This window comes from Plodia interpunctella, chromosome 11 (genome assembly GCF_027563975.2).
Source record: "Plodia interpunctella isolate USDA-ARS_2022_Savannah chromosome 11, ilPloInte3.2, whole genome shotgun sequence".
NCBI classification, from domain to species: Eukaryota; Metazoa; Arthropoda; class Insecta; order Lepidoptera; family Pyralidae; genus Plodia; species Plodia interpunctella.
In genome coordinates, this window is record NC_071304.1 from 3,939,668 (window position 1) to 3,965,226 (window position 25,559).

Sequence of the window (25,559 nt, forward strand, 5' to 3'; positions counted from 1 at the left end):
ATTATCGAAGTTTTTTGTTGTGTTATAAAATACAATATCGTTTACTTAGTATCTTATAACACAGGTCTCCTTACTTGACTACAGGACTACTTACATTGATTTTTAACATTAATTAAGCAAGTATTTTTATAAAATTTATATGCTTAAAAAAACTTTTATGAATTGTCCTATTTTTCGACTGACACAGCAATTTCTTTGGACAAACGAATGAACTTTAAAAATAAAGATAATGATAGTGTTGCATTGATATGACTTGTATTAACATTTGATTAACGTGCACAATAATATTATACTAATCTAATATAGGTAGCATGTTTTAATACCTAAGTAATTTTCAGAAACATTCATTATAAATACATGCCTATACTTATTTGCATATGCATTCGTTCTGTATATGTATCTAAAACCTATTTATTAATTTAGGAAGTCCATAGACTTGTAAAGTATACAACTACTCGATAATAGATGGCGCTAGTTACATTATAATGAAACCTAAGAGATAAAACTTTGGTTTTAAAAATTAAATATTATTACATATTTATGGTCCAAGTTAGACAAACTAACCACTATTTAGACCTCCGTTTGACTTTCTTCGCCGTTTCTTCTTCTTCGCTGGACGAAGACGACTGGTCCTCGGGTCCGTTGAAGTAATTCGATGGATACTTCACTATGGAAGGTCTTGGAGTCAGACTGGACCTTCTGATAGCATCGGCCAGAAGTCTATCAGAAATTCTGGCGAGTGGCGACGCGGGTGAGGTCTTGAAAGACGAACGGATTATGATGTCGTCAGCTGGGATGGGTGACACCGTCTCCACGTAACCTGAAAAGCACAAATTATCAAATAAGTGCACACGCTTTTCTTGTCCTCAGATTTATCTTATTTGATTCAATATATGACAAAAAAATCATGTCCGTGCAGCAACCTCGTCGGGAGCCGATCCTGATGTAACCGTCAGGTCATGCTTCATAATAATATATTGTGACCTGAACGCTTACATTTTTAAAAGTTACTTTTTAGTAAAGATTCTTTAAACTTATACTTTTTAATCATTTATCACAATTAAATTTATTAACTGGCGAGACATCATAGTAGTAAATTTAAAAATATATAATAGATCATAATATATTTACATCGAATACGCCTATGTTTTGTTTATTTTTTATTTAAAATACGGCGCAGTAAGAAACCATCGGATATTGCGGAAGTAAATGTAACTTTAAAGAAAGTCCTACGAGCGGCTACGGCTTTCGTAGCACTCGTAGCGCTTAAAATTTTGTTTTGTGCTTTATGTATTTCAGGTTTCTAATAGGATACTTAAGCTATGATGTAGCATAGTCACCGAGTTGACAGTTTTGCTGGAGTAATCCCAAATAGATGGTACCGATTTTAACATTCTAACCAAGATTTTGGATTTTGGCCAGGATTCAATAGGAACTTATCTATGTTCTAATTTAAATTTATTTGTCATTACAAGACGCTACTGTACATATCATTTTTAATTAGGGAACGAAATTTGGACAACATTTTAGATATTGGAAATTTATAATAGTACTAACGGCCCGTCCCGGCTTCGCTCGGGTAAAACTTGGCAAGTTTTCATTTGTCTCTGTGCCAATATTTCATCAAAACCGGTCATATAAATATTGATTTTATTCTTTTACAAACAAAAATACAGATCCTTTCTCGTTATAATATTAGTATGGTAATTCGTATTAATACTTACAATACAATACTCACTCATCTTCTCGTCTCCTTAGCATTGTACAAACAGAAAGCGGCACACACGGTTCCTGACGTCCACAAGACATTTACTAAACACCACAGACCCATCCATCAAGATAGCACTAGTCTTACCATCAACCTTGCCAAAAGCATGTTCGCATAAATCAATCATAAATCTACGAATATAGAAAGCAAAATCATAATAAAATATTTGTTATTGTAATTGACCTTTTAATAAAATAAAAAACGATTTTGTAATAACAATACTTTTTAATGATATGTAATAAAATTAATTAAAAATAACGAATTTTAACATTAAAATTCGTTTTTTTAATCAATTTTACTTTACATTAAAACCTGTTTTTTATTGTTTTGTTAATATATAGCCAAAATGTAATAAACATATTCAGAAAACAACAGAAAATTTGAACAAGTTAATTTAATATATTTTCAGTTATTCATTATAAAGATTGATTTTATGGACATTTAATTAAATATATTGTTAAATCTGTGATGATGATGAACTGAAAATACTTTTTTTTCGATGCCCAGTTCGTTTGTCATTGTTATAAAAAGTTTTAACTCCTATTAATTTTACATATTATAGTATTAAAACTTTATATCAATAGAATAGTAATATTAATATAAATTATGTACTAAGAAGGGTTGTAAATTAAACACGAATTTAACGTCACTACATAAATAATTATTCATTCAATATTTACATGCAACATAATTAACTTAATCTTACTTAGCTACAACATTAAACTTTTTCCTAATGTGACCAGACGAATTGTGACAAAATTATATGAATTTAAAAATATTATTCGATGATTTGTTACTAAGTTACCGAGATTCTTAACACACATTTTGAGCTTATTTAACACCTTAGCGGACAATGAACGAGACTTATATAAAACTTATATAAAATATACCTAAGATTTTTAGAACTACTGAACTGTCCGCTAAAGGTTTTTAAATAAAGTAATATTATTAAAATAAATAAATTTATTTAAAGCAAATACTGATCAAATTTTGTGTTTCAATCGGATGGTTAATACATTAAGTGATATCAATCTGCTGAACTATATATGTTATAAATTATTTCTCCTAATATTTTACAATATAACTAAACTAAATGTGCATTGGAATGTTACGAAGTATTCGAGGGCCACTTTACACAACCATGTATTCAACTAACTAGGTACGTAATACATATATATTTAAAAGCTGACTAGTTCTAAAACTGGTTTGTTGGTAACCTAATTTTTTTTTTAAATGTGGAATATGAAAAATATTGCTAAAATCGAATCGTATTTTTTTTTCGTTATCCTGAGGATATTTTATTATAAATACCTACGTCAATATAAGCGTACTACTTAAATCATATGAATTAATTTGATTTTTTTATTATTATGGCAATACTCACATAATATAATTTCTGATGCAAGACAAAAAAGTGCTAACTGCCTGTCGCCTGATGCTCACTTAAAAACAGATGTAAGTATTAATGAAACATTAAAATTTGAACAAAATTCAAAATAGATTTTTTGCGAGTGCGCTCCTTAGAACATCGAACTATGCCTGCAACATAGGCCGCATGGCAACGAAATATAGCATTATGAAGGTCTTCTAATTAGCTATCATATAGAGTAATCATAATTTTATAGAGTGACAGTAAAGTCGCCGTCTGTCTGCTCCGCCTTCGCCTCGGTTCCGGGCCGCTCTGGGATCTTCAGCACCAGTGGTTGCTGTCCGTGTTCCGTGCTCTCTGTGTGACATCACAAACACTCTGGTCAATTTATCAGCCTAATTTTCTGAGATATAATTTTATGAGAGTAGCGGGTTGGAAAGAATTTCGCAACCTTTATATACGATGAAAACACGAAAATAAGTCAACTTTAAACTATAGTTATTCGATATTGTACATCACCTTTGAATCATTTCGGTACGTAAACTTGATAATAGAAAATGGCCAGATGTCACTGTCACACACAATGTGCAAAAGTGGGGTCACGTGGCGAAATTATTTTCGTGTTTTTGTGATGAAAATTAGGCTTAACACTATCACTATGAACATATTTATACTGATTAAATATTAGTTAGGATAGGATAAATGAATTTAATACATGATTTTATTAATGTAACCGGAGCCTAAATGTTCAACAATTAAGTAAATTACAGTTTAATTTCTATGACTGATATGATATACTGGATCTTTAAATTCTTAAGTATTTACGCATACTTGTCTACGCATAGGTATACAACTTGTAGATGAACATTTAGTAAACGGTTAAAATACAAATCGATACATAAAAATAATATTCAAATACTAACACTAAAACATATGACCTACGACTTAATGTTTTAACATTTTTACTTAGATATCAAGCTAAGCAAACATAATCTTTAAACATCATAAATTCTAAGAAAATGTTATAACGTATCTAAAATGCGTGCATGTGATTATTTCTGTTTAAATAGTGACGTGCTCGGTGCCAACTCATAATTTTGTTAAGTGCATCATTTAAAGGTAAATATCTACTGAACTAATCGACATCCTAACTGAGCAAATGCGACAAAGCAGAGCGACGCAACGCGATGCAACAATATCAAACGTATGTATTTACGTGTGGCCTCTGTTATAACCAAATTCATAAACAAATAGCATTGCATGGCGTCGTGTGTTATGTAGCGCAGCTAGGACACCGGGTGACATTAACAGATACAGGGGTAATATATGGAAAACAAATATGTGTAAATATGTATTTTCTTCTCTTTATCAACTGCCAGTATCATTGATTACACAATAAATTTATCAATTAAATAGTAAGCATTAATATTTTGGGCCGTGTTATTCTTATTATTAGCAAAAAAGATACTAGATAGGTCGGTATCTGATTCGTTTCTGTGTATATTCAGTCAGTAGAGATTCACCTTTGTAAGAAAAGTGAAAAAAAAAATTACATAAAAATGAGACGGAATGACAATATGACGTAACTTATTGTAGGTACAATAAAAATTAAAAAATATTGTTATCTTATAAATGGTTCTAGCGTGCATGGATTTACAAGTGGATTTAGTAAACATGTATAAGATATGTATAGAATAATATCGTTTCGAATTAGTACAATCGAATGAAATCAAGAAATTAAAACGGGACAAATAAAATACAAATTTCAATAGATGCTTGAAGAGGATGCTCTATGTAATATTATATTTTTAAATACTTAAATAATATTTGTATTTCTTACTAAAAATCTATTTCTTACGAAATCTAGACACGCGGTAGTGCGTTAAATCCGTTCTCCATACTAAAATAGAAGTTTTATTTTAAAATTTCGTATAAGGTCGTTTCTCTTTACTTATCTCTTCATTAATCCTCCGATACATGTCATACTCATAATAAATTACAAGTATTAATTACCCTATAATACGACGCGTTTACACTCCGGTGATAAGAGCCACGTTAATCCAGAGTTAACGCTTAAATCCTTGATAAATCTGAACCTTCAGAGTTAGGATAGGGAATGAAAATAAATAGTGCCATCAAAAACATGCTGTAAAAAACCCAAGCCTCGCAGGTCAGTTTTTCTTTTTGTGTGATCTCAACTGCGACATTTTTATCGTGGGATGGACTAAATATTTTAGTATTGTAGTTTTGGTTGAGCAAAACTCAAAGCATAAATGAACACGCAATTTTGTACCATTATCCTATTCTGCTAATTTTATAAATGCGAAAGTTTGTGAGGATGTATGTTGTTATCTTTCACGCAAAATCTGCTGGACCGATTCTTATGAAATTTGGTACACGGATAGAACATAACTTGGAATATACATATATTACTTTTTATCCCGAAATTCCTAAGGAATCCTAATAAATGAGATGCTGAATCTGCAGATATCTGTCCCTTAGTTTTTATTATCGAAATTCTTTATCTTGTATATTAAATGCATTAGGCATTCAACAATGAATTCATTTTTATTTGGATAATATTTTTATTTATGTAAATCGCCGGGACACCCGAGAAGGCTGAAGAATGCAAAGACTATAATTAGTGTTTATATTCCGCGTTATACTAAGTAGCAAAGGTAATGTAGCACGTTACACAAATGTGAGCCATCACATTAATTGTTCCTATTGTTCCAACCTATAGAAATCTTTACATCGCAAAATTCGTCAAAAATGGCCGATTTGTGACGTCCGCGTATGTGCAACTCATACTGTCACCCAAACAAATGTTTCCTGTCAAACAATGGGGTAGACATCTAGGATCAATTTGGCAAAATGGTACATCCTGCTGAGATTGGTATCATTGAATTGGTATCTCCCGATGGGTACTTATTTATTACAGTAATGTGTCTGTACAGTAATGGGTATCGTTACATTATACTCGTAATGGGTATCTTTAGCCTGGCCATGTCTGAATTCAATTCTGAAAAAAATTATACCAGCAACATATGTAATGTTGCAAGTTGCAGATAGAACGGTCGACTCGACGAAGAAGAAGAAGTAGCCTATATCACTCTCCAGCTGTCCAACTGTCTCCACACCAAAAATACATTATTCCATTTTGACGTGAAAGAAGGACAAATAGCACAATTCAACACTTTCACATTTACAATTATTTTGTATGAATATTTGGCAAGTGGACAATTTTATAGTTTACTAGCTGCGCATCGGGGCTTCGCTCCCGTGGGAATTTCGAGATAAAAAGTACTATGTCTAGTAAGTACCTATGTCTTGTTCCAGGTTATTTCCTACCCGTGTACCAAATTTCATAAAAATCGATTCAGTAGATAGTGCGTGAAGAGATAACAGACAAACATACTTACTTTCGCATTTATAATACTAGTTGGAATAAAAGACCCGGACCCGGCTTTTGCAAAATTCTGCGATGAATTGACTAACAAACTCTTGGCCAAGTAACTTCTATCCAAGTGGATACAACACACACAATGAAAATCTTCATTGTGTTCTGAGCTAATTTATGTAGGTATATGTAAATAAATTTATATAGACCATACCAGTACCGCAACTGGAGAAGATGGCGACGTTTGAGGTTTCGTGTCACGTGTCAAACTGTTCAGGATTTATTTGTATTTCTACACACTAATATAAATGCGCAAGTGAGTCTGTTTGTTTATTAGTTTTTCACTATTTATCTACTCAAACAATTTTCTTCTTTCTTTTTACATACATATAAATATACATAACATAAAACAAATACATAAAATAAAATACTCCTGACTAGGAGTATTTTCATAGGATACCTTCCATCGTAAGATCAAGGTAATCAAGCTAATCGTTTTGTAAATAATGTTTCCTATACGAATTTGACAATTATTTATTACAAATATAAGCATATATAAAATTTAATCCTAAAACAAAATTAAATATAAAAACTACTTACTTGCTCAATCAATTAAAAAGTTCATAAATTTTAAGTTTTGATTTATTCGTCGTAAAATTTGTTATTAGGTACGGAAAAATGTCACCATTGTTTCTAATTACAAATAAATACGTGTTTATTTTAAATCTCAATTACTAAGAAATTTCATGCTATCAAAATTATATTGAAATTGCTTCTATTACAATATTATATTTTTGGTGTTATCATTAAAGTATCCTATTTACTACACTGCAAGTGGTAAATTAAATTAAGTCTTAAATAACCTACAAAAATGTAATAAAAAATGTTTTAAGTAATATTTATGTATGGTTTTACGATTGATTTTTTAAGTTCACGCATTGTTTTGTAATATATGGATAAGATATACGTGCTACAAAATATAGTCATATGCAATTCAATACACCAGCACTATACACAGCTACTGTGTGTACTGGCTTTGTAACACATCACGTGAAATAAAACAACAAGCTATGAATGACAAGCAAACTTGTTACCTACTCAATATTAATATTGGATATTTCAAAAATATAGCAAAATAAGTTTCTAATCGTATTAGCTATTAAAATTAAATTGGGTAACAAACTGACGCATCAGATTGCGAGAAATGCTTGGCAATAAATTAGACATTATCTTGTATTTATAAACAAGACAGTTGCATATTGACCCTAGATAAATAATTGCACATATATATAATTTTCAAATGGAAAATAATTCCCCAGTGAAATAATACAAAAGCCACCACATAAATATATACGCCACTATTACACTGACAGATATTTTTATCATGAAAATAGTGTCATGATATAGTTAAATGAAGCGCACTGAATAGAAGCATGATTAGGTTACGTTGCGCACACACAGCCAGCCACCGCTTGATTTGACTTTCAAAAGGAACTCACCAATGGATCTACGGTCTGTCTGGCTGCCATAGAATTCATCCAATTCTTTGGCGGAGCACAGCGGGGTGTCCACCTGCGTCGTCTCCTCGAACTTAGAGTAATCCACTTCGTACCCTTGCCGTTCACGATTGTATGTCACTAACGGCATAAACCTATGTCCCCACATTATTTCACTCGTTGTATAACTCGACCTCGCCTGCGTGGTTTGCCCCGTCGACTCTATTGTACCCTCCAATATAACCACAATCTCGAACTTCTCTTGTAATATGTCTGCTGCGGAAATACCGTAGAAAGGACTTTCCGCATTTATCCTGTGCACCATTGTTATTGGCCAAATGAAGAAAAGGTTGCTGTCACATCCGTCTGCATTAAGATCCAACTCGGTCTGATAGTGAGATAGTACCTCGCCTTCTTTTGTTGTTCTCGACCTTATCAATTGTGCCCTCACGCTGGCTCCGATTATATGAGACTTCCTCAAATCTCCGACACGGAACATGAGGCATAGTTCGCCATCTCTCTGGCATATCACTGCATACTTCGAGAATAAAAGTGTCTGTGTCCTATGCTTAGGTCTAGTCATCTTAGCAAATACTATTCCCACCATAAACGCTTGGATCATAACGCCGACTATACTTTGAAGACACATTATAAATATAGCTTCAGGACATTCTTCAGTGGTGGTACGGGCACCATAACCGATCGTATGTTGAGTTTCAATACTGAACAGGAAACACGAGGTAAAACCGTAAATATTAAATACACAAGGTTTCCAATTGGAATCTTCTTGCATTTCCGGTAGGTGGTCAATTTCCAAGTCTCCGTGTGTGAATGCTATTAGCCACCATATGAGAGCGAATAACAACCAGGATAATATGAAGGAGAGTGTGAACACTAGCAAAGTCCACCGCCATTGTGCGTCCACGAGAGTCGTGAACATGTCCTGGAGGAACCTTAACCTCCGCTGAGATATTTTGGATTTGAGAACATTGCAATCTCCATTTTTGAGAACAGCGCGTCGCCTCGTCCTTCTCGTAACTCCATGTCGATGCGAGCGGCTCCTGTAAAGATATACACATTTATATAACAATGCGCTTCAACAATTCTCATTAGGTACTCATTAGTTCCACACTCCTGTAAGTGCGAATGCCTAGTTCACGCTTGCATTCGAGCGGAACCGGCCTTCGTCGTTGTTAATATCGATAATGTATTAAACATAATGATTTGTGATGTAAATGATCGGGAGACATGGATAGTAGACGGTCACAAAAGCGAAACAGTACGGTCGGGAATCTGTCGGAGACGGCACAGGGGGGCTGGCTGCGAACCTCTTGCTGCCCGTAGGGTAGTAGACGCCGGGGGATAGGTTGCCGTTAATGACGGTGGGTTTGACTTTGAGCCACTCGTCAGGGAGGAGCTTGGCCTCCTCGCGGCATGCTGGAGACTCCGGGTCTTGATGCATGGTGGCGTGTGCGCGGGTCAGTCGCGGCGATCGGTCTGCGGCGGCATCCTCGCGCGTCCTGAAGCGGTGCACGAGATAATGACGAGATCACGACCGCGGTGGTGTGCTGCCCGCCGCCACGCTAAACCTTGTTTGTATCGCGAGATTCTATAATGAAAATTATCAGCTGCGGAAAATTTGTTTGCACTTCATTTGACGATAGGCACATACAGGGGGGCTTATTTTCTTAATGTTTTTTTTTCATAATATTATTCTACTGATATTAGCTCTATAACGCTTAAATTTGGAATGCATATTACAAATTGTTTTCTCCAACGAACACACGAGATTTCTTTTCCTGTATTTCTCTTGTACGATTGTTGGATAAAATAAACATTGTTTTACTTTTACTTATTTTTTATCTCAACCGATTTCTAACTTAATAACATAATTTCCCAAAAATTAACTAACTTTTATTGAGACGATATCTTAATAAGGTAGCTAAACTAACAGCTAAATCTGAAAGAAAATTAGAAGTCTGAACAATACCCAATAAAAAAATGAAACATAAGCAGTAAGTTATTAGAATAGGTAATAAACAAGAGGGCACAAACAATAACACATAATATTAGGGAAATTAAACACGTTTAGTCACATAAAAGACTACAAATACGATTTCATTGGACTTAGTAAATATAATATAGTCTTAAAATCGAAAGAAGGTACAACAGAAAATAGGCATTTGTGGAAGTAAAATACATTATGCGCCGACGCCATTTAAAATTGGATTTGGTAAGTAGCAAGAAGAATAAATACATAAAAAAAGTAGCTTCCCGCCATTTGTCTCTATGTATGCTTAGATCTTTAAAACTACGCAACGGATTTTGATCCGTTTTTTGTAACATATATAAGTAGTATGATTCCGAGCGTAATTTATTATGGTTTTACCCGAGCGTAGCCAGGACGGGCCACTAGTATTATATATGTGTGTCTGAAAAGACCATGTACGTACAAAGTAAATCCGAACACACCCACCCGCTTTTAATTAAAATAGCTAATTTCAACTCAAATCGTTATGATATAATTTGCATCATTTCAGGTTCTAATTTGATGGTCATATCCGAGCGAAGGTCGAAAGAATATGATGATGAAAATTACATTAAAAGAAGTTTTGATAACTAAGCAAACCAAAAAAATATTTACACGTAAGTCTACATCGATAACTTTTTTCTAGTAATTGTGACCGTTTCTTATTAATGCTGTATACTTATATTCGACATTCTTCTATTTTACATTAGATAGCCACTTAAGTACTTCGATTTTATTTTTATTTTTCATATGTCCTCTCTACTCTCTATGTGGCACAGGCGCACAGGGCAGAAATCATTTTCGGTATAGATCCCATTAGTTTGAAGCAAATATAAAGCTCTAATTTTTGTAGTCATTTTGGAGGTTGATTGTTTAAAAAATGCCTGTGTTTGAACGGAGGTTTTAACTACATGCATACCAAATTTCTTCAAAATCAGTCTAGCGGTTTAGCCGCGAAAGCGGAACAGACAAACAGACTTTCGCATTTATAATATTAGTAGGGATTTATTGATCATATGATCCTGAATTTTCTCCAAAAATATAAATATTAGATAAGTGGTGAATCTACGTAGTTAATCTGATTACGCCACGCCTTCCTGTTAATATGTTTATGCACGATTTATTTACTGTCATGTAGTAAATAAAACGACATTCGTGATATGAAAATAAGCACCTCAGTGACGAATTTTGCTAATTTTCCTGTCATATGAGAATTTGCGTCTCAAACTTATCCGGAGTATATATGAAAAAATCACGTTATCGGCGAGCTTTGATGCAAAAGACGGTGAATGAAAATTTTACCTCACATTTCTATATCCATATAGATGTAGTATCAAGACAACACTGCTAACATTTTCGTAGGTCTTGCACAATGTAATGCAATTTTATAAGTAGGTACATCCTGTATAATAAATAATATATGTTACGCTTTTTTATTATCAATTTTAGTTAATTTTTGACATAATTCTAATTATAGTTAGTTTTAATTTTATTTATTTAGTTTTAATTAATAATTTTATTATTGAATATGTTTAAATGAAAATTAAAAATATATATTCAGATTGTTATTAATTTCGAGGCTAACATTAATGATTTTGGCCTTAAGAACAGGGACCAAATACATTTTTGGTTGCCAATGTTCTATAAATCTTCCGCCCCCAAAAATATCTGATTTCTATGCTTCCGTCATTTAAACTTTATCTGTACGCTAGAGATAATTATTCTCTTGGGACATCTACGGACAGATATGAAGTGGTTCTATCGCAGGGCAGAAACTTAACTCCACAACAAAATATAGTAAGTTCTAATAAGTTAACTCGGCAAAACAGTGTCTTTGTCCTTCTAACAAATGAAAACATAAGTGGTTGCACTTGCAGCAAATCGCACTGCAGTGATAGATAAGTAAGGCGTGTAAATTAAACGATTGCTCCCCGCGCGTGTCCTAGCTGGCCGTGTTGGGGAGGATGTGGGGGGAGCACGTGCCAGAGAGATATACCTAACTGATCTTGTTGCTTCTGTATACGCGTGTTGTGAGGTTAGGTTTAGGATAAACAAGTTTATTTCATTCGTTTTGTGTGTATAATTTGTATCCCAGCACTTTTACATAGATAGTAACGAAATGGAATAAACTTACATACTGTGCCGACCCCATACATAAGTGGGATAAGGTCAAGAAGAAGAAGAATACTTTAACATAGATACTCAATATCTTTCCGTAGCTATTGTTGTTGCAATTGGGATGCAAAGCCTTGACTTGACGACTTTAGTGAAATGGTGGATCATGACGAGATCCTAATCATTAACATTTACCCTTGGGCGTCACAGCTGAGAATGTAACCAGGAACACACGAGGATTAGAGAGGTAATCCTTAAATAAACTAAATTTTACGTACGAAAGTTTCAAGTACAGTGGAAAGGTCTTTGAGCTATCATTAATCAAGATTAGAGGACAGCTATCAGTGTTAGGATTTGGTGGATTTTCTAGATTAAATCCTCTATCCTACGGACTTAAACTGTTTGTCAGGCGATCCGCGGACCTTGAATATGATGAGAGAGGAACGAAATTAAGAGTTTTAACACCTACTTATCTAAATTTCATAATAATTATATCATCATCAGTTAGAAAATTTATATTGCCGTTTATTTTATAAGCATGCCATTTTTAATACTTAAAATTTTCTCATACTCTAAAATAAATGTACATATAAATTAGTGGAGACGTATCTTAAATTGTAGACATTTAATTCAAAATGTCATAATCGGTCAATATTATAGATTAAATATATTTTTTTATCAATTAGGTACTACGTCCTATTAGTCACTGTAATGCCAGTAAAAATCGCAAAATTTTACTTTGGTCATCCTGCAGTTTTTGAAAATATAATATAATATACGTCAGGCCTGTTTACCCTTTTCTGATTCTTGAAAATTCGTCAGTTTTGTGTTAATCGATAGCTACTATTGAAATAATGTTCTAAATAGGCAGAGTAGGCACTCTGCACCTGTTTAGGTTCATTATTTCAATAATGAATATTTAGATATAGTAGGCACTATTTCTATGATTAATAATAATAATAATAAGATATAAAACATCCCCTGAGAAGTGTATAAGAAAAAGTTTTTATTTTTTAATACATAATAATATTAAATCTTTATTTATCATTATATGTATCTTATGTTTCTTGATGATTGAGGCGCCCATCTACACACCTTTTCGAATGAGACCTTTTCCTTGTCTGATAAAACACAGATATGCAAATTGACCAACATAGATAATGCTTTTATGGAATGTTATACTTCAATAGCACATTTTAGTATATTTATCATACGTCTTAAGTATTTTTATTGTTTACTATTTGTTCTATAAGTCATCACATACGGTCTACATTATTTTGTATCATTACTTTTCTACATTTAAAAAAAAGGTATACAAATGAGAAGAAAATATGTACTTTTGTGATCCTACCTACTAAAATTTCTACCTAGGAAATCTCCAGAAGTGCCGCCTGCGCCTATACAGCCGTGTTGCGTAAACGCCGTTTCCGCCCGGTATTAGAAGTGACAAACTGTGTGAAAACTCAAAAAGTGCTGTTTAGATGGGCTCCGCTTAATGGCTTGGCTTTATGGCGGGAATAAACCAAGATTGCATTGGTCAGTTGCGCTACGTTGTCGTTTTGACGTCCTTCAATAGACAACGTTGTAACGTGCTGCATCGTCGCAACGGAGCACAACTGGCGATATGGCTCTACGTCTGTGGGTTAGTTGATAATGAAACTGGCGGACACTAAACCACGACAGAAGTTGTTTGGCAGAAAAGTACTCTCACAACTTGTATGTTTTCGACCCGTCGAATGATCTAGAAACACGATAAAAAAATAGATAAAATAATTTAGTATGTTTTATTTATTTCTTGTAGGTTTTAAATTATGACATGTTTTGAAGTAAAGTTTATACTCCACGTGATCATTCTTGTAATTGGTTAATAACAGGAATAGACTTGCAGTCTTTTATGACACGTTTTAGTGTTTTTCAGACAAATATAACAGCACATACCTTGTCAGTCTGATGATTAATTCAAACAAAAGTAGAACGAACTTGGTCAACAGTGATAGTGTCTCCTTATCACTTCACTTATTTACGTCGCCGGCGCATTTTCAAACCGTGACCTTCGCCATGACACACAAATGTAAAAAAGAAATACCAAAGAAAATAAAACACATAACACAGCAATATGTGCCAAAAAATAATTCGTACTGAGCCCGATGTGCGATTTTCTATATCGATAAGTGATACCTATCGAGTGATGATAAGATATAGGTTTCTTCAAGGTTTGAATCAGTGGCACATCCATTTTGTACTAAATGTCGATGGCTCTAGAGCCTATGTAGATAGTGTAAAATTACAAATTATTCAATTTTTTCTGCTACTATCTAACTATCTCATTAATCCTAACTAATATTAAAGTGCGAAAGTATTGTTTGTGTTATTACCTGTTGAAAAGAACATAGGGTACTTTTCATCCCAGAAAATTAAAGCGGGCGAAGCCGCGAGTAAGAGCTAGTAACTTATAAATGCGAAAGTCTGTTCGGCTTTCATGGCTAAACCGCGGACCGATTTCGATGAAATTTGGTACGCATGTAGTTAATGTGCCATCAAACATATGCTGCTTATTTTTTTTTATCATCCCCCATATGAAATAGGGTATGAAAATTGATGCGGGTGAAGCCACGGAAAAAAAGCTAGTCTAAACTTATTGTTTGTTTTTTTATAAAATTGTATTTATGTGGATCAATTTCATATTACCACACAAAATATAGTATTTTTAAATTCGCAATATTTAATAATCGTACTGAACCAATCATACCTAATACGTATTTATATTGATCGATTTTAATAATTGATACTTTACTTGCTTAAAAAGATGTGTGGCCTCATTGGAAACAAATATTTCAAAATAAATAAAAAAATACTTTCTCTATACGACATAAACGTGTCACGCACATAGCCCGTAGTGGATAAAATACTGTATATCTATGCTGTATATTATATAGTTAAATAACTACCAAATCTTAGTTGAGTCTTACCAGTTACCCCAATGCCACTATGTGAGTCAATGACTGAACTTATAGTCAAAACAATTAAATTTGTTTCAATATTTCTAAACTAGATTCTTCTTCTTAATTAAGAGCCATGCTCTTGTCAGTGGAGTATCACCTTATTATCCTCAACTTTACTATTAAAGTTCTCGATACGAGATTAATAAAACTATATAATTTAATAATTAAATACAGGTAATTAATTTACAGAGGTCGTGTCGTATAGGGTGGTGAAATCGATTGCTGAGGACAAAATAAGATGCAAAATGCTCCACAGACAAGAACAAAGTTCTTAAATTAATTGATGATTGATGAATTAATTTACCTACAAGTGTCCTGTCTATAAATAGTGCTTTGTCCAATGGAGCTGCTGTAAGTCGGTATTCTATGAAGGCTGACAGAGGTCGGCAGAGGATTAGGTCTGAGGTAGCTTCCATAGCCCAGCATAGGTGACTCCACAGCCGAGCTGTCGAACGCACTGGTCTCATCAGTCTCCTCCTCAATGACCCCAGGCTTGTAGAATATCTTCCCGGCAGAAGGCGCTGGTTTAGACGTCTCTCTTTGACCTTCCTCGATGATGTGCATTTCGTGTGCAGGCTCGGTGGCCATTTTGTCGTCACAATATCGAGTGTTACATTATCATGTTAGTTCTTTTGAGTGTCGTGGTCGTCGTGTGAGTTTCCATTTTGATTCGTTGATTTTCCTGTGAATGAAATAAAACTAATGAAAATTTTAGAGTTTTCATAACGTTCTATAAATAAAATTGTAATAGTGATATACTAGGAGTATAGTTCAGGCATATACTTTGGGCAAATACATTGCAAAAAATGTATAGTATATAATAATAATAAAATCATGGTAGGTAGGTATATTACGTTGCTGGTGGAATGTTTGTTATTTAAAAGTTCGCTTCATCGCATCTCTTAGAATATGGTTTTAATTTACCTACATTTGTGAAAAGTGATAGAGCGCGGTATTTATAATCCTTTAAATATTTTATTTAAAGAGACTCTTTAGACATTTCAAGAGATAAACTGACAATTTTTCATTTCAATTTAATCTCATGTCGTGTTAGATTCAATTACATCTTGAATACACACACAATTTGCCCGCTCTGACTCGCTCTACAAAATTAGCTAATGACACATGATGCGGCGCGCCGGATTCTCGTAATTCGATCATTCGTAACGATTTAACGTTTTTAATCGTATTTTACAGAATATTTCATGATATTTTTGAACTTCCATTTTTGTCTTTGGTGTTTTGAAGACATTGGAGTACTCGTAGCGCCATCTATTACTGAATAGCCACAACGCTAATTAGTAAAGCTTTTTCGTAGTGTGAAGGTGTGCACTTACGTGAGGAGAGTTGATCGATTGTATTAAATTGTTTTAAATTCAAAATGTCAATTAATACTTTGAATTAATTTAGGGAGTGTCTACTCTTGACTTCCCCTTTAGTAATTACCAAAATTGACATATGTTTTAACAGCGACATCTCGTATCGAATAGATTTAGTGAAAGTCCAAAAAAGAAGTAATGATCGTATAACGTCAAAAGCACTAAGCAATAACTACGCGAATTAATTGCAAAATCGCCGCTATTACCGAATGCATGTCTATGCAGATCCCTCCCGGGTACATACACACGAATGGATTATTAATTTATTTTTCTGTAACTCACAATGTACTTCTTTAAGTATGTTATTGTTCTCAACTAATAACAAGTGCTATAACAGTAGGTATATAGCAAAAGCTTATAACCATATCTCGTAATATAAGTATGCAAATTGTTTTTTTTTTAAATTACACTCCAAGAACTCTAAACTCGTCTTCAAATATAATAAAAAATAATTCTAAAATATTTATAAAATAAAATTAATTAAAACGCAGAAATATCCCAGCGGAATGAGATTAATTCCTTTGTCACGGTAACCGCTGTCCTTGCACTCATTAGGATGTCGTCGATCTCCCGCGCTAGTTTACTATTTAACGCCTGCCGGACTCATCCCACAGGAGTCTGTGTTGCGGAAAACCTCATCGGATATTTCCGCGATCACACTGTTTTATAAGCCACGTACAAGGTGACCAAATTACGGAAGATAAACTTTAATATCTATACATTGAAATATTCTTTTTTCAAATTTTGATCTCTTTTATTGAATTCACACTACTATTTAGGCGTTAAACTAAAGCTTTTTTCATTAAATGTAAATGTAATACATACATAAATACACCGTATTTATCCTTCGCAGGACATATACGTCATACTGTATTAAATTATTAAGACGACTAAAACCATAATAAAAAGTAGGTACTAGTCTACATTACTCCTGAAGGTCTTGTCTGTCTCTGTGCTAAATTTCATCAAAAGCGGCCCATTGTGTTTAAATTTATTCATTTCAAACAAAACTACTTATCTTTTTCTCTTTTAGTATGGATAAAAAACCAGAAAGAGGAATCTATATTTCTGTAGACTCATTTATTTATGATGGTATTTATGCATTTACTGCGTAGCTGCCAAGTTCGGTTAAATCTTGGGAATTTTGGAGGGCCCTTGTTCTCTCCTTAAACTGGTGTTTCATGGAGATTATGCCTATTGGTTTGAAGGGGTACTAACGGTGGCCAATAATTTATCTCATCGTATGATATTTACAATTGTTTATAATTAAATATAAATTATATCCTCCTTATAGGAGAGTATTAATTGCTTAATATAATGGCGATCCAACATACTTATTAAAATTTTTATTCAATGTATTACGACAGTGGCACATCGCAAGTTAAATAAAACCTTATGAAGGTATCGCTAGGTTTAAAACATAAGAAATGACTATCATATACTGTAGAACAAATAGTCGAAGTTTTAACTATGCCACACGGGCACTAGAGCAGTGTGTCCACCTGAGACCATTCATTATCATTATACATCATACTAGCTGAGGACCGAGGCAGGCAGTCTGTCAAACGTATCACGAAGGCCGGTTTTAATTGCTGTTCAGTAATCAATGAGTTTACGGCAATCTCCATGCTAAATGTTACTAGCTTCCACCAGTAGTATCGCTTGATAGTGGAAACTACGATTGAGGGCGGATCGTATCACTACATAGCATAAATCATAGTCACTCTCTGCGTCTGTCTGTTGGAAAGCTTCTTGTGTCTTTTAAACTATGTAACGAATTTTGATGCAATCAAAGAACAACACTCGAAAAAATTCACTATTATTTAGACAATTTATTGCCGACGGTTTATACATACATAAAAGCCTATGTTAAACTCATTCTTGATAAATTGCCAGTAAAATCTAAAGCTATTTAAATACGAACTAAATGGGCTAGACTTACGTGATATCACCTTAAAATGTATGAGTTTCTAATATTTATACTTAGTGCACCTGGTCCAGTAGTTGTGATAGACAGATATATATTATGTTACAAGTAAATAGTGTCAATGTGAAGTGGGTAAGGTTAATATCACAATATATAATGTTCTACGAATCCTGTTTAGTAATAAAATTGAACGTGAAGAGATAGAATTCGAATCGTAAAAATATAATCGTAGTTTTGGAAAAATATTATTCTATAACTACTTCTACCTCAATGGATCTAACTATCACGTATATTAACATTCACGTTCACGTTATTTGAAGTATTATTAGGATATTTGGTAAGGAATATACAATGTATACCTATAGACTTTTTAGATTTATTCATATCAAAATTTGCATACCTTTAGTACGGTGAAACATGTCGAATTATTTTTTTTTAACACCACATTGTAAATAATGTAAACTCACATTTTGCAAATAAATTTTCCATCTTGATCTTTTTGTTGTGCTAAAAGAACAAAATTATCCATTGCATTATCAATTGCAAATAAACTCAAACTGCAAACTAAGTCCTACTATCCTCATAAACTTCTCCTACACAGACCCTTGAGTGTTTCCTTCTTATGAACAGATACAGACACAGTTAATCTAAATTTATTGCAGTGTACTGGGTACTGCATAATAAAGTGCCAGGAAACGCTGACTGGGACTGCAAGAATAAACACCGAATCACAGCAAAATAATGAGTTAGCTCAAAATTACAGAAAACAGTTCTATGTAGGTAGTATACCTACCAACATAGAACTATTTTTCTGTAATTGTGATATAATTAAAATCATACCACTAAACGTGAACCGTTTTATAATTATATGCCTATGTTGTTATATAATTTTATCGCTAGGGACGTAACTATATTTTCTATGTAAACGACATATAAAACTATAAATAAATCAATAATAGAAAATTTGTACGGTAATTTTCTCCATCTCGATATCACAAAGAAATGGCTATCATAAGACTTGAAAAAACTAGCGATGTTTGTGTTTTATCCTACTAATGTGCAAGATTTATGATTACATTGTTAGGTATATTTGTATATAAATATTAAATAAATAATAATGTTATACACTTCAGATTATACATACTTAGGTTATTTCTTTAAGGATACCCCAGTAGACCGTATGTCTGCAATGGCCTGGCAATAGTATTAGGTATTACATATTTCACAAAATACAAGTGGCTTACAGAACAAATCTACTAGAGAAATATTACACAACTAAAGACAAATGGCCAGAAAGAATGCATTTGCAGCTGCCTACACGGGTCAATCAGATACGTGACTCAGTCAAAATTAAACTTTACTAGTGTTCACACTTGAATCTGGCCCCTTCACCTACATTCGCCACATATAAATATAGGTTACCAACAGCACCCCGGGGGTACGAATCCGTAGAAATTTCGGGATATAAAGTACCCTATGTGTTATTCCAGGTTATATCCTACCCCTGTACCAAATTTCATAACAATCGGTCAAGTAAATTTTGCGTGTAAGAGTAACAAACATTCATACACACATCCTCACAAACTTTCGCATTTATTATATTTTAAAAAAAGTTTTATTGTTTTAGATCAATACATTTTTGTACACACATATGATACAGTTGATAAGGCAGGTCCAACGCTCAACCATCCACCAGCAAACTAATAGGATACATATTAGTAGATTCACTTTATACTGGTCCAATCGCTTATTCATCTGCACATCTCTTTCTCACTCGGATGCGCATTCATGGTTATATTCTCGGCTGTGAGGCCTCCAAGGCAACAATGTTCCGCTAAAATGTCAAAGAAGACTGGGCAGTGTTTTAAAAAATGGATATTTTTTTAGCCATATGTCTTCGTTTTGCATGACATCCATAGGAGGATAATAGAGTAGTCGTATTGTGAGGCGGGAACAACACGCCACCTTACAATAGAATAACATTATGTCTCTACTTTTGCATAAATGAAATATTAGGAGGTTAAAAAGGTCAATATTAAAAGCTTGTTTTGATAAAACCCGTTTGTCAAAACTAAATAAGTTTTATGCTAAAACCGTAAATTTTATATTCCAGAATTTATTCGAATAATACAATAAAAAAATATTTTAACATATATATACAAATGAGTACACTATAAGTAATGTGTGTCTATAATGAATCAAATAGACTTAATAAGAAGTGCTAACAAACTTTTACAATAAAGACCCGAATATTTGGTAACTTCATCATAATCATTAGATTATGATTAAGGTAAGACATTGACAAATGTTCAAAAAAAGCAAGTACAAAACACCTACCTTACGTACCTAATTTATTTCAAAAGCATATTGAAGTTAAAATCCATACAATTCATAAAAGTCCAATAGAAATTACTTTAGTCAAATTAATTATGACAATTATTTCATTCTTTAAATTATTTTTATTGCGAATTATCATTTAATTCTTCATTAACAGAGAAATAAGGTAGGTATTATATCTATATAGTGATTACGTTTTTTTTATATTTATTTTTCTTCGTTTTCTATTTGAGTACTCAGTTTTCTATTCCGAGTCTCTAAATATGGTTTTATGTTTTTTAAAGCATTTACTATACTACTAATCCATAGATGTACCGCTTGTTAAGAAGAATTTTGTATTCTACATAGTCAAAACTCAAATGCTTTAGACATGTATGGACATGAGTCCATTGCCCATGCACATGGCTGCACTAGCACTGTATATAGGTATTTTCCATAAAACGTAGGCATTGTTTAAATATCCAATCATGAAGCAGGTTATGTTTATATTTTCTTTCTTGTATCTGAGATTACGTACCTAGATGGAGGCAATATACATGTATACATACATGTATACATGTGTTTTTCGTACCATTATGTATACTACTATACATACTGTCATGTGCCAGTCATTCACAACTATTTACGACGTTATCAATGCATAAATCAGCTAATGATTTGATGCGAAGGTGAAGACCTTTATTAAAATACAGGAATCATAAAGCAAGCCGAAGGGCTTTAAGATTCCTGCATTTTAATAAATTGATATTGTTGAGATGAAAGAAAATCGAATAATTTTTACGATTACCGATTAATATACTACGATAGATCAAGAATACATCGTAGGTACGTACGTTACCATAATATTTAAAAATGCCATAGCTGTCTGTTACGCTTTAACGGAAATATCGCTGGACCGATTTTTATGAAATTTGAAATATAAATGACAAATAAAAAAAATCACTTCTTTTGAAGCCCAATAACCCAAATGGTCGCAATTTGTGATGAAAATTTGTATAATCTTGCTGCGGGCGAAGTCATGGTCAATTACTAGTTTAGTAAATTGTGTCTAATTAGGTGGTCGACCGTAAAAATATTCCGCCAAAATGGACTGTCCATGCATATTTGCATGAAAGTGCACTTTATATCATAATTCCGGTCTGATGTTTATCATTCATTCATTAATTCATGCACCCTGTTAAATTACTCATAAGTTTTACTAAAATAACTATTTTCGTTTAGTTAAGTAATTTTGTTGTTTGTTGCTTCAGTTTGGATAAATATTTATGATACATACCTATGTATACTACTATTGATACCTATCAATAGTAGTAGGAAATCAATACCTGCTAAGGTAAGAGTATCCGTACAGAAAGTAACACTTGTACACTCATCATCGATAGCTGTGCAAATAAATAGGTGTCTCACTTTTCAAATAACTACTAACTGTAAAAATTATGCGAAGTAGTCACATAATTCTCACACAATTTAATTGAAATAACATCCACAATGTGATAGAGTTACCCATGGAGATACATCGTGAACATTATATTAAGTGACTGATTGAAAATAAACATTATTGTATGTAGAATATCCATATTTACAATTCTAATAATGGTGTCAATGCTGAAAGGAATCGTTTTAAGACCACGACTGGTAGAATAGTACTGTGCAACTGGTAGCATCTACTTCTTTACGTTATATAATTATGATAGAGTAAAATATATGGTTTGTAAGAAGCTTGAGTTTTATGTAGGTAAGTACATCAAGTAGATACAAAGAAATATTCGTATATCCAAGAGGAAACCTCTAAACAAATTGTATAATGAATTCCGTAATGTCTAAAAGGGATTCCTATTTTATATGCCTATTAAGTACATCGCAAACAATATCATGTGCATGCCATAATAACCCCCTGTGGTTTTCCTGCCTAAATGCATTAATATGATCATTTCCAAACCAATACATACCATAAATATCAACGATGTAAATCAACACATTTTATCATCACATAAACCGAGCATATTTTCCGAAATACTTTCAAAAACTGCGTGCGTAATATGTGTAACTTTTTTTCTGTATGGGGGCAAGGTCCAGCCCTGGCGTGTGCGGCCGGGTCGCCAGGATACGGAGCACTGAGGAGCCACTCTTGCGCAGAGGTACGATCACCTATTCCAATTGTGTTCTGACTGGCCACGCGTTCTAAACAATTGACTAGATGCTTTTAGCCGTTGCAGATTAGATTTTTACATCCGTCGTGATATGACATGTTAATTAATGGGACGTTTTTGTTTATAGTTTAATTCAGCTAGCGATTATAAACATTCCGGCTTGTGCCCCTCCGCCTTTCTTTATGACGAAAAATAGATTAATACTGAATTTCCGGATAAAATTTAAAAATAACAAAAAATTTCGTAAAGCATCGATTGGTCGTTTAGGAAAAGTAGATGATATATTTTTGATGTTGTACTTACTTAGTTTAGATTTAAAAATGTTAAGAAAAGCACCTAATCTTTATAGCATTGTATCAAAATTCTGATAAATTCATACACTCCCTGTGACATTCCGTCCTTGGGAATTGTGTAATTATAAAACAGCTGCTCCGAGCCTAATAAATTGGCTGTAATACATTATACAAATAAATTGCACTTGATTGACTTATACAAATAAATTGCAAATTTACAGTTCTATCTTGCAGTAGCTCAGAAAACTATAACATATTGCTGTTACAATTACTTGAATAGGTTCATCACCTTTCAACATCGACGCCTCTGCATTGCATTACGCCATCACCTAACATTGTTTAGAACCTGCCACCGCCCATTTGTCGTCTGTCTGTCTGTCAATCACTCATAATCCGACCACTTCTAAAAGACCCACATCTCCCCTTTCTCCACTTGATAGATCAGTCCTTTTAAAATTGAAATCGAAATTGTAACATTTGAAATGTATTTGAGTGAATTATGATGCTCATTTACTGTGTCATTAAGTAACTGATTAAACACTGCTTTAAATACATACCTATATACATACTTTATAATGCAATAGTCCGAGAAAAAAGACATAAAAGTATTGTCACACAATAGGTATTACAACTAAAAGTTACCTGAATGCAAAACTGTTACACTACAAAAATTTTAATTAAAGAAGTATAAGATTAAAATGTGACTTTTGTTGTCTTTAATGATAAGTAATAATATTAAAGACCTTAAAACCAGGTCTTTAATATTATTATGTACTTAATTTTTATTTGAATAAAAATCATCTTAACAATAACTTCATTGATTATTGTGTTAATAAAATATTTTATCAAACGTATATTTTAGATGCTTATAATATAATCGATGGGTATTACGGTACTATATATATAACATAACATACTTATGTACTTATGGTTTCGAGACAAAAGCAGGTTTTCTGAAGGTGAGCTGTTAAAAAAGTGAAGCCGAACCGATCCATGGGTCATCAGATGATCTCCTCGATATGATTTAATAACTTTAAAACCAGTTACATTAACCTGGAATCACAGATGCTCAATTGCTAAACGTAGTTATTAACTCTTTGTATGGCGGTTTCAAATATTAATTAAGTAGACACTTTATATATAATTCTAGGTATTGTTGACATTATTTGTACCATATTAAATGCCAATGCACGATTCAAGAATTATTAGAATCATAAGAGCCGCGTGTCTTGTCTTTTTATTTCTACCTAGATACTTACATAATGCTAATCGTCAAATCAATATTATTTAGAAAAACATAAGTATAGTGTTAAAACTTAATTTATCTTATCTATACTGTATCCACCTAGGTACAGTTTAGATTAGATATTGTACTGTCTGTAACACGATTTGGCTAACAAAGAAAACAGGATACTGCAGCTAAGGTGAAGATTACATTGACCCTTTGTTTGGTCATCAACGTCAAGACGAACTATCAATAAATAATATAATCTGTAAGATTTCTATGCAAAGCAAGACGTACTAATATTACTCTAAAGGGATTCTAAAGTAAGATTGAAAAGCTTACTCGGTTAAAATTTAAAATCTAAACACTTAACTTGGTATGTAGATCCCTACATGGGATGAGTGAGCCGTTATAAAGTCAATCGCGCCTTAAGTTGCCCTGCTTAGAACTCTCTGCGACGGCAATAGAAACGAATTTGCAGTGACTTTGGTTAGCTGTACCTATATGCTGTTTACCCTACCTACATTAATCTTTCTCGTATTTAGTAAGTAACTAGATACTTATTCATTTTATTTTTATTTATATGATGTAGATGTACTATGGCTCTCTGTAGCTTAATTATATAGGTAGGTATACCTACTTATTTATTACTTATAGATTGGTTTGAAAAACTACACTCTCCTTTTTCGAAGGCGGTTAGAAATCAGGGTCCTTCCCCATTGAGCCATCAACACAGCCGTGGGTCATGACAGATGTTCTGTCAGAGTCAGGAGTGCGCGTTCAAGAGCACGGCTATTATCGAATTAGCTTCCCTCGCAAGTACCTACCTATTGCTCTTTCTGCCATGGTCATTGCTCTTTCCGCTGTGCTCAGAATTGCATCCTATGTCGGATTTCCACGCGGCTATAGGATCGGTACGGAATACGAAAATTAGTACCTACTTCCTTACTTTATTATCTTTCCGTGACAATATAAGTAGTACCTACCTATGTGTTATTTTTAATAAATGAGCTAAAAATAGAAACAAATTCAATCTACCCATATTACCTATGTGTTTTTTTAAATAAAT

The 25,559-nt window shown here is 33.2% G+C and overlaps 1 protein-coding gene and 1 long non-coding RNA gene across 8 annotated transcripts; one reads left to right on the forward strand and one right to left on the reverse strand.

Annotated features, from left to right (window-relative positions):
- Window positions 1–233: 233 nt before the first annotated feature.
- LOC128673949 (G protein-activated inward rectifier potassium channel 3-like) lies at window positions 234–22,954 on the reverse strand. Of its 7 annotated transcripts, none has more exons than XM_053752135.2 (4): window positions 22,772–22,954; window positions 15,484–15,861; window positions 8,037–9,094; window positions 234–820 (listed from the first exon to the last, which is right to left on the reverse strand). In XM_053752135.2, the coding sequence occupies exons 2-4, from the start codon at window positions 15,765–15,767 to the stop codon at window positions 567–569; spliced, it is 1,596 nt and encodes a 531-aa protein (XP_053608110.1). In that variant the 5' UTR covers window positions 15,768–15,861; window positions 22,772–22,954; the 3' UTR covers window positions 234–566. The 7 variants fall into 7 exon arrangements, with proteins under 7 accessions (XP_053608110.1, XP_053608112.1, XP_053608111.1 ...); XM_053752137.2 differs by lacking the exons at window positions 15,484–15,861; window positions 22,772–22,954 and adding exons at window positions 9,317–9,553; window positions 14,116–14,321; XM_053752136.2 differs by lacking the exons at window positions 15,484–15,861; window positions 22,772–22,954 and adding exons at window positions 9,317–9,642; window positions 14,116–14,321.
- Window positions 12,129–13,699, forward strand: LOC128673953 (uncharacterized). Its single transcript, XR_008405132.1, has 2 exons — window positions 12,129–12,424; window positions 13,549–13,699. It is a non-coding gene; the product is annotated as an uncharacterized LOC128673953 (long non-coding RNA).
- Window positions 22,955–25,559: the final 2,605 nt, after the last annotated feature.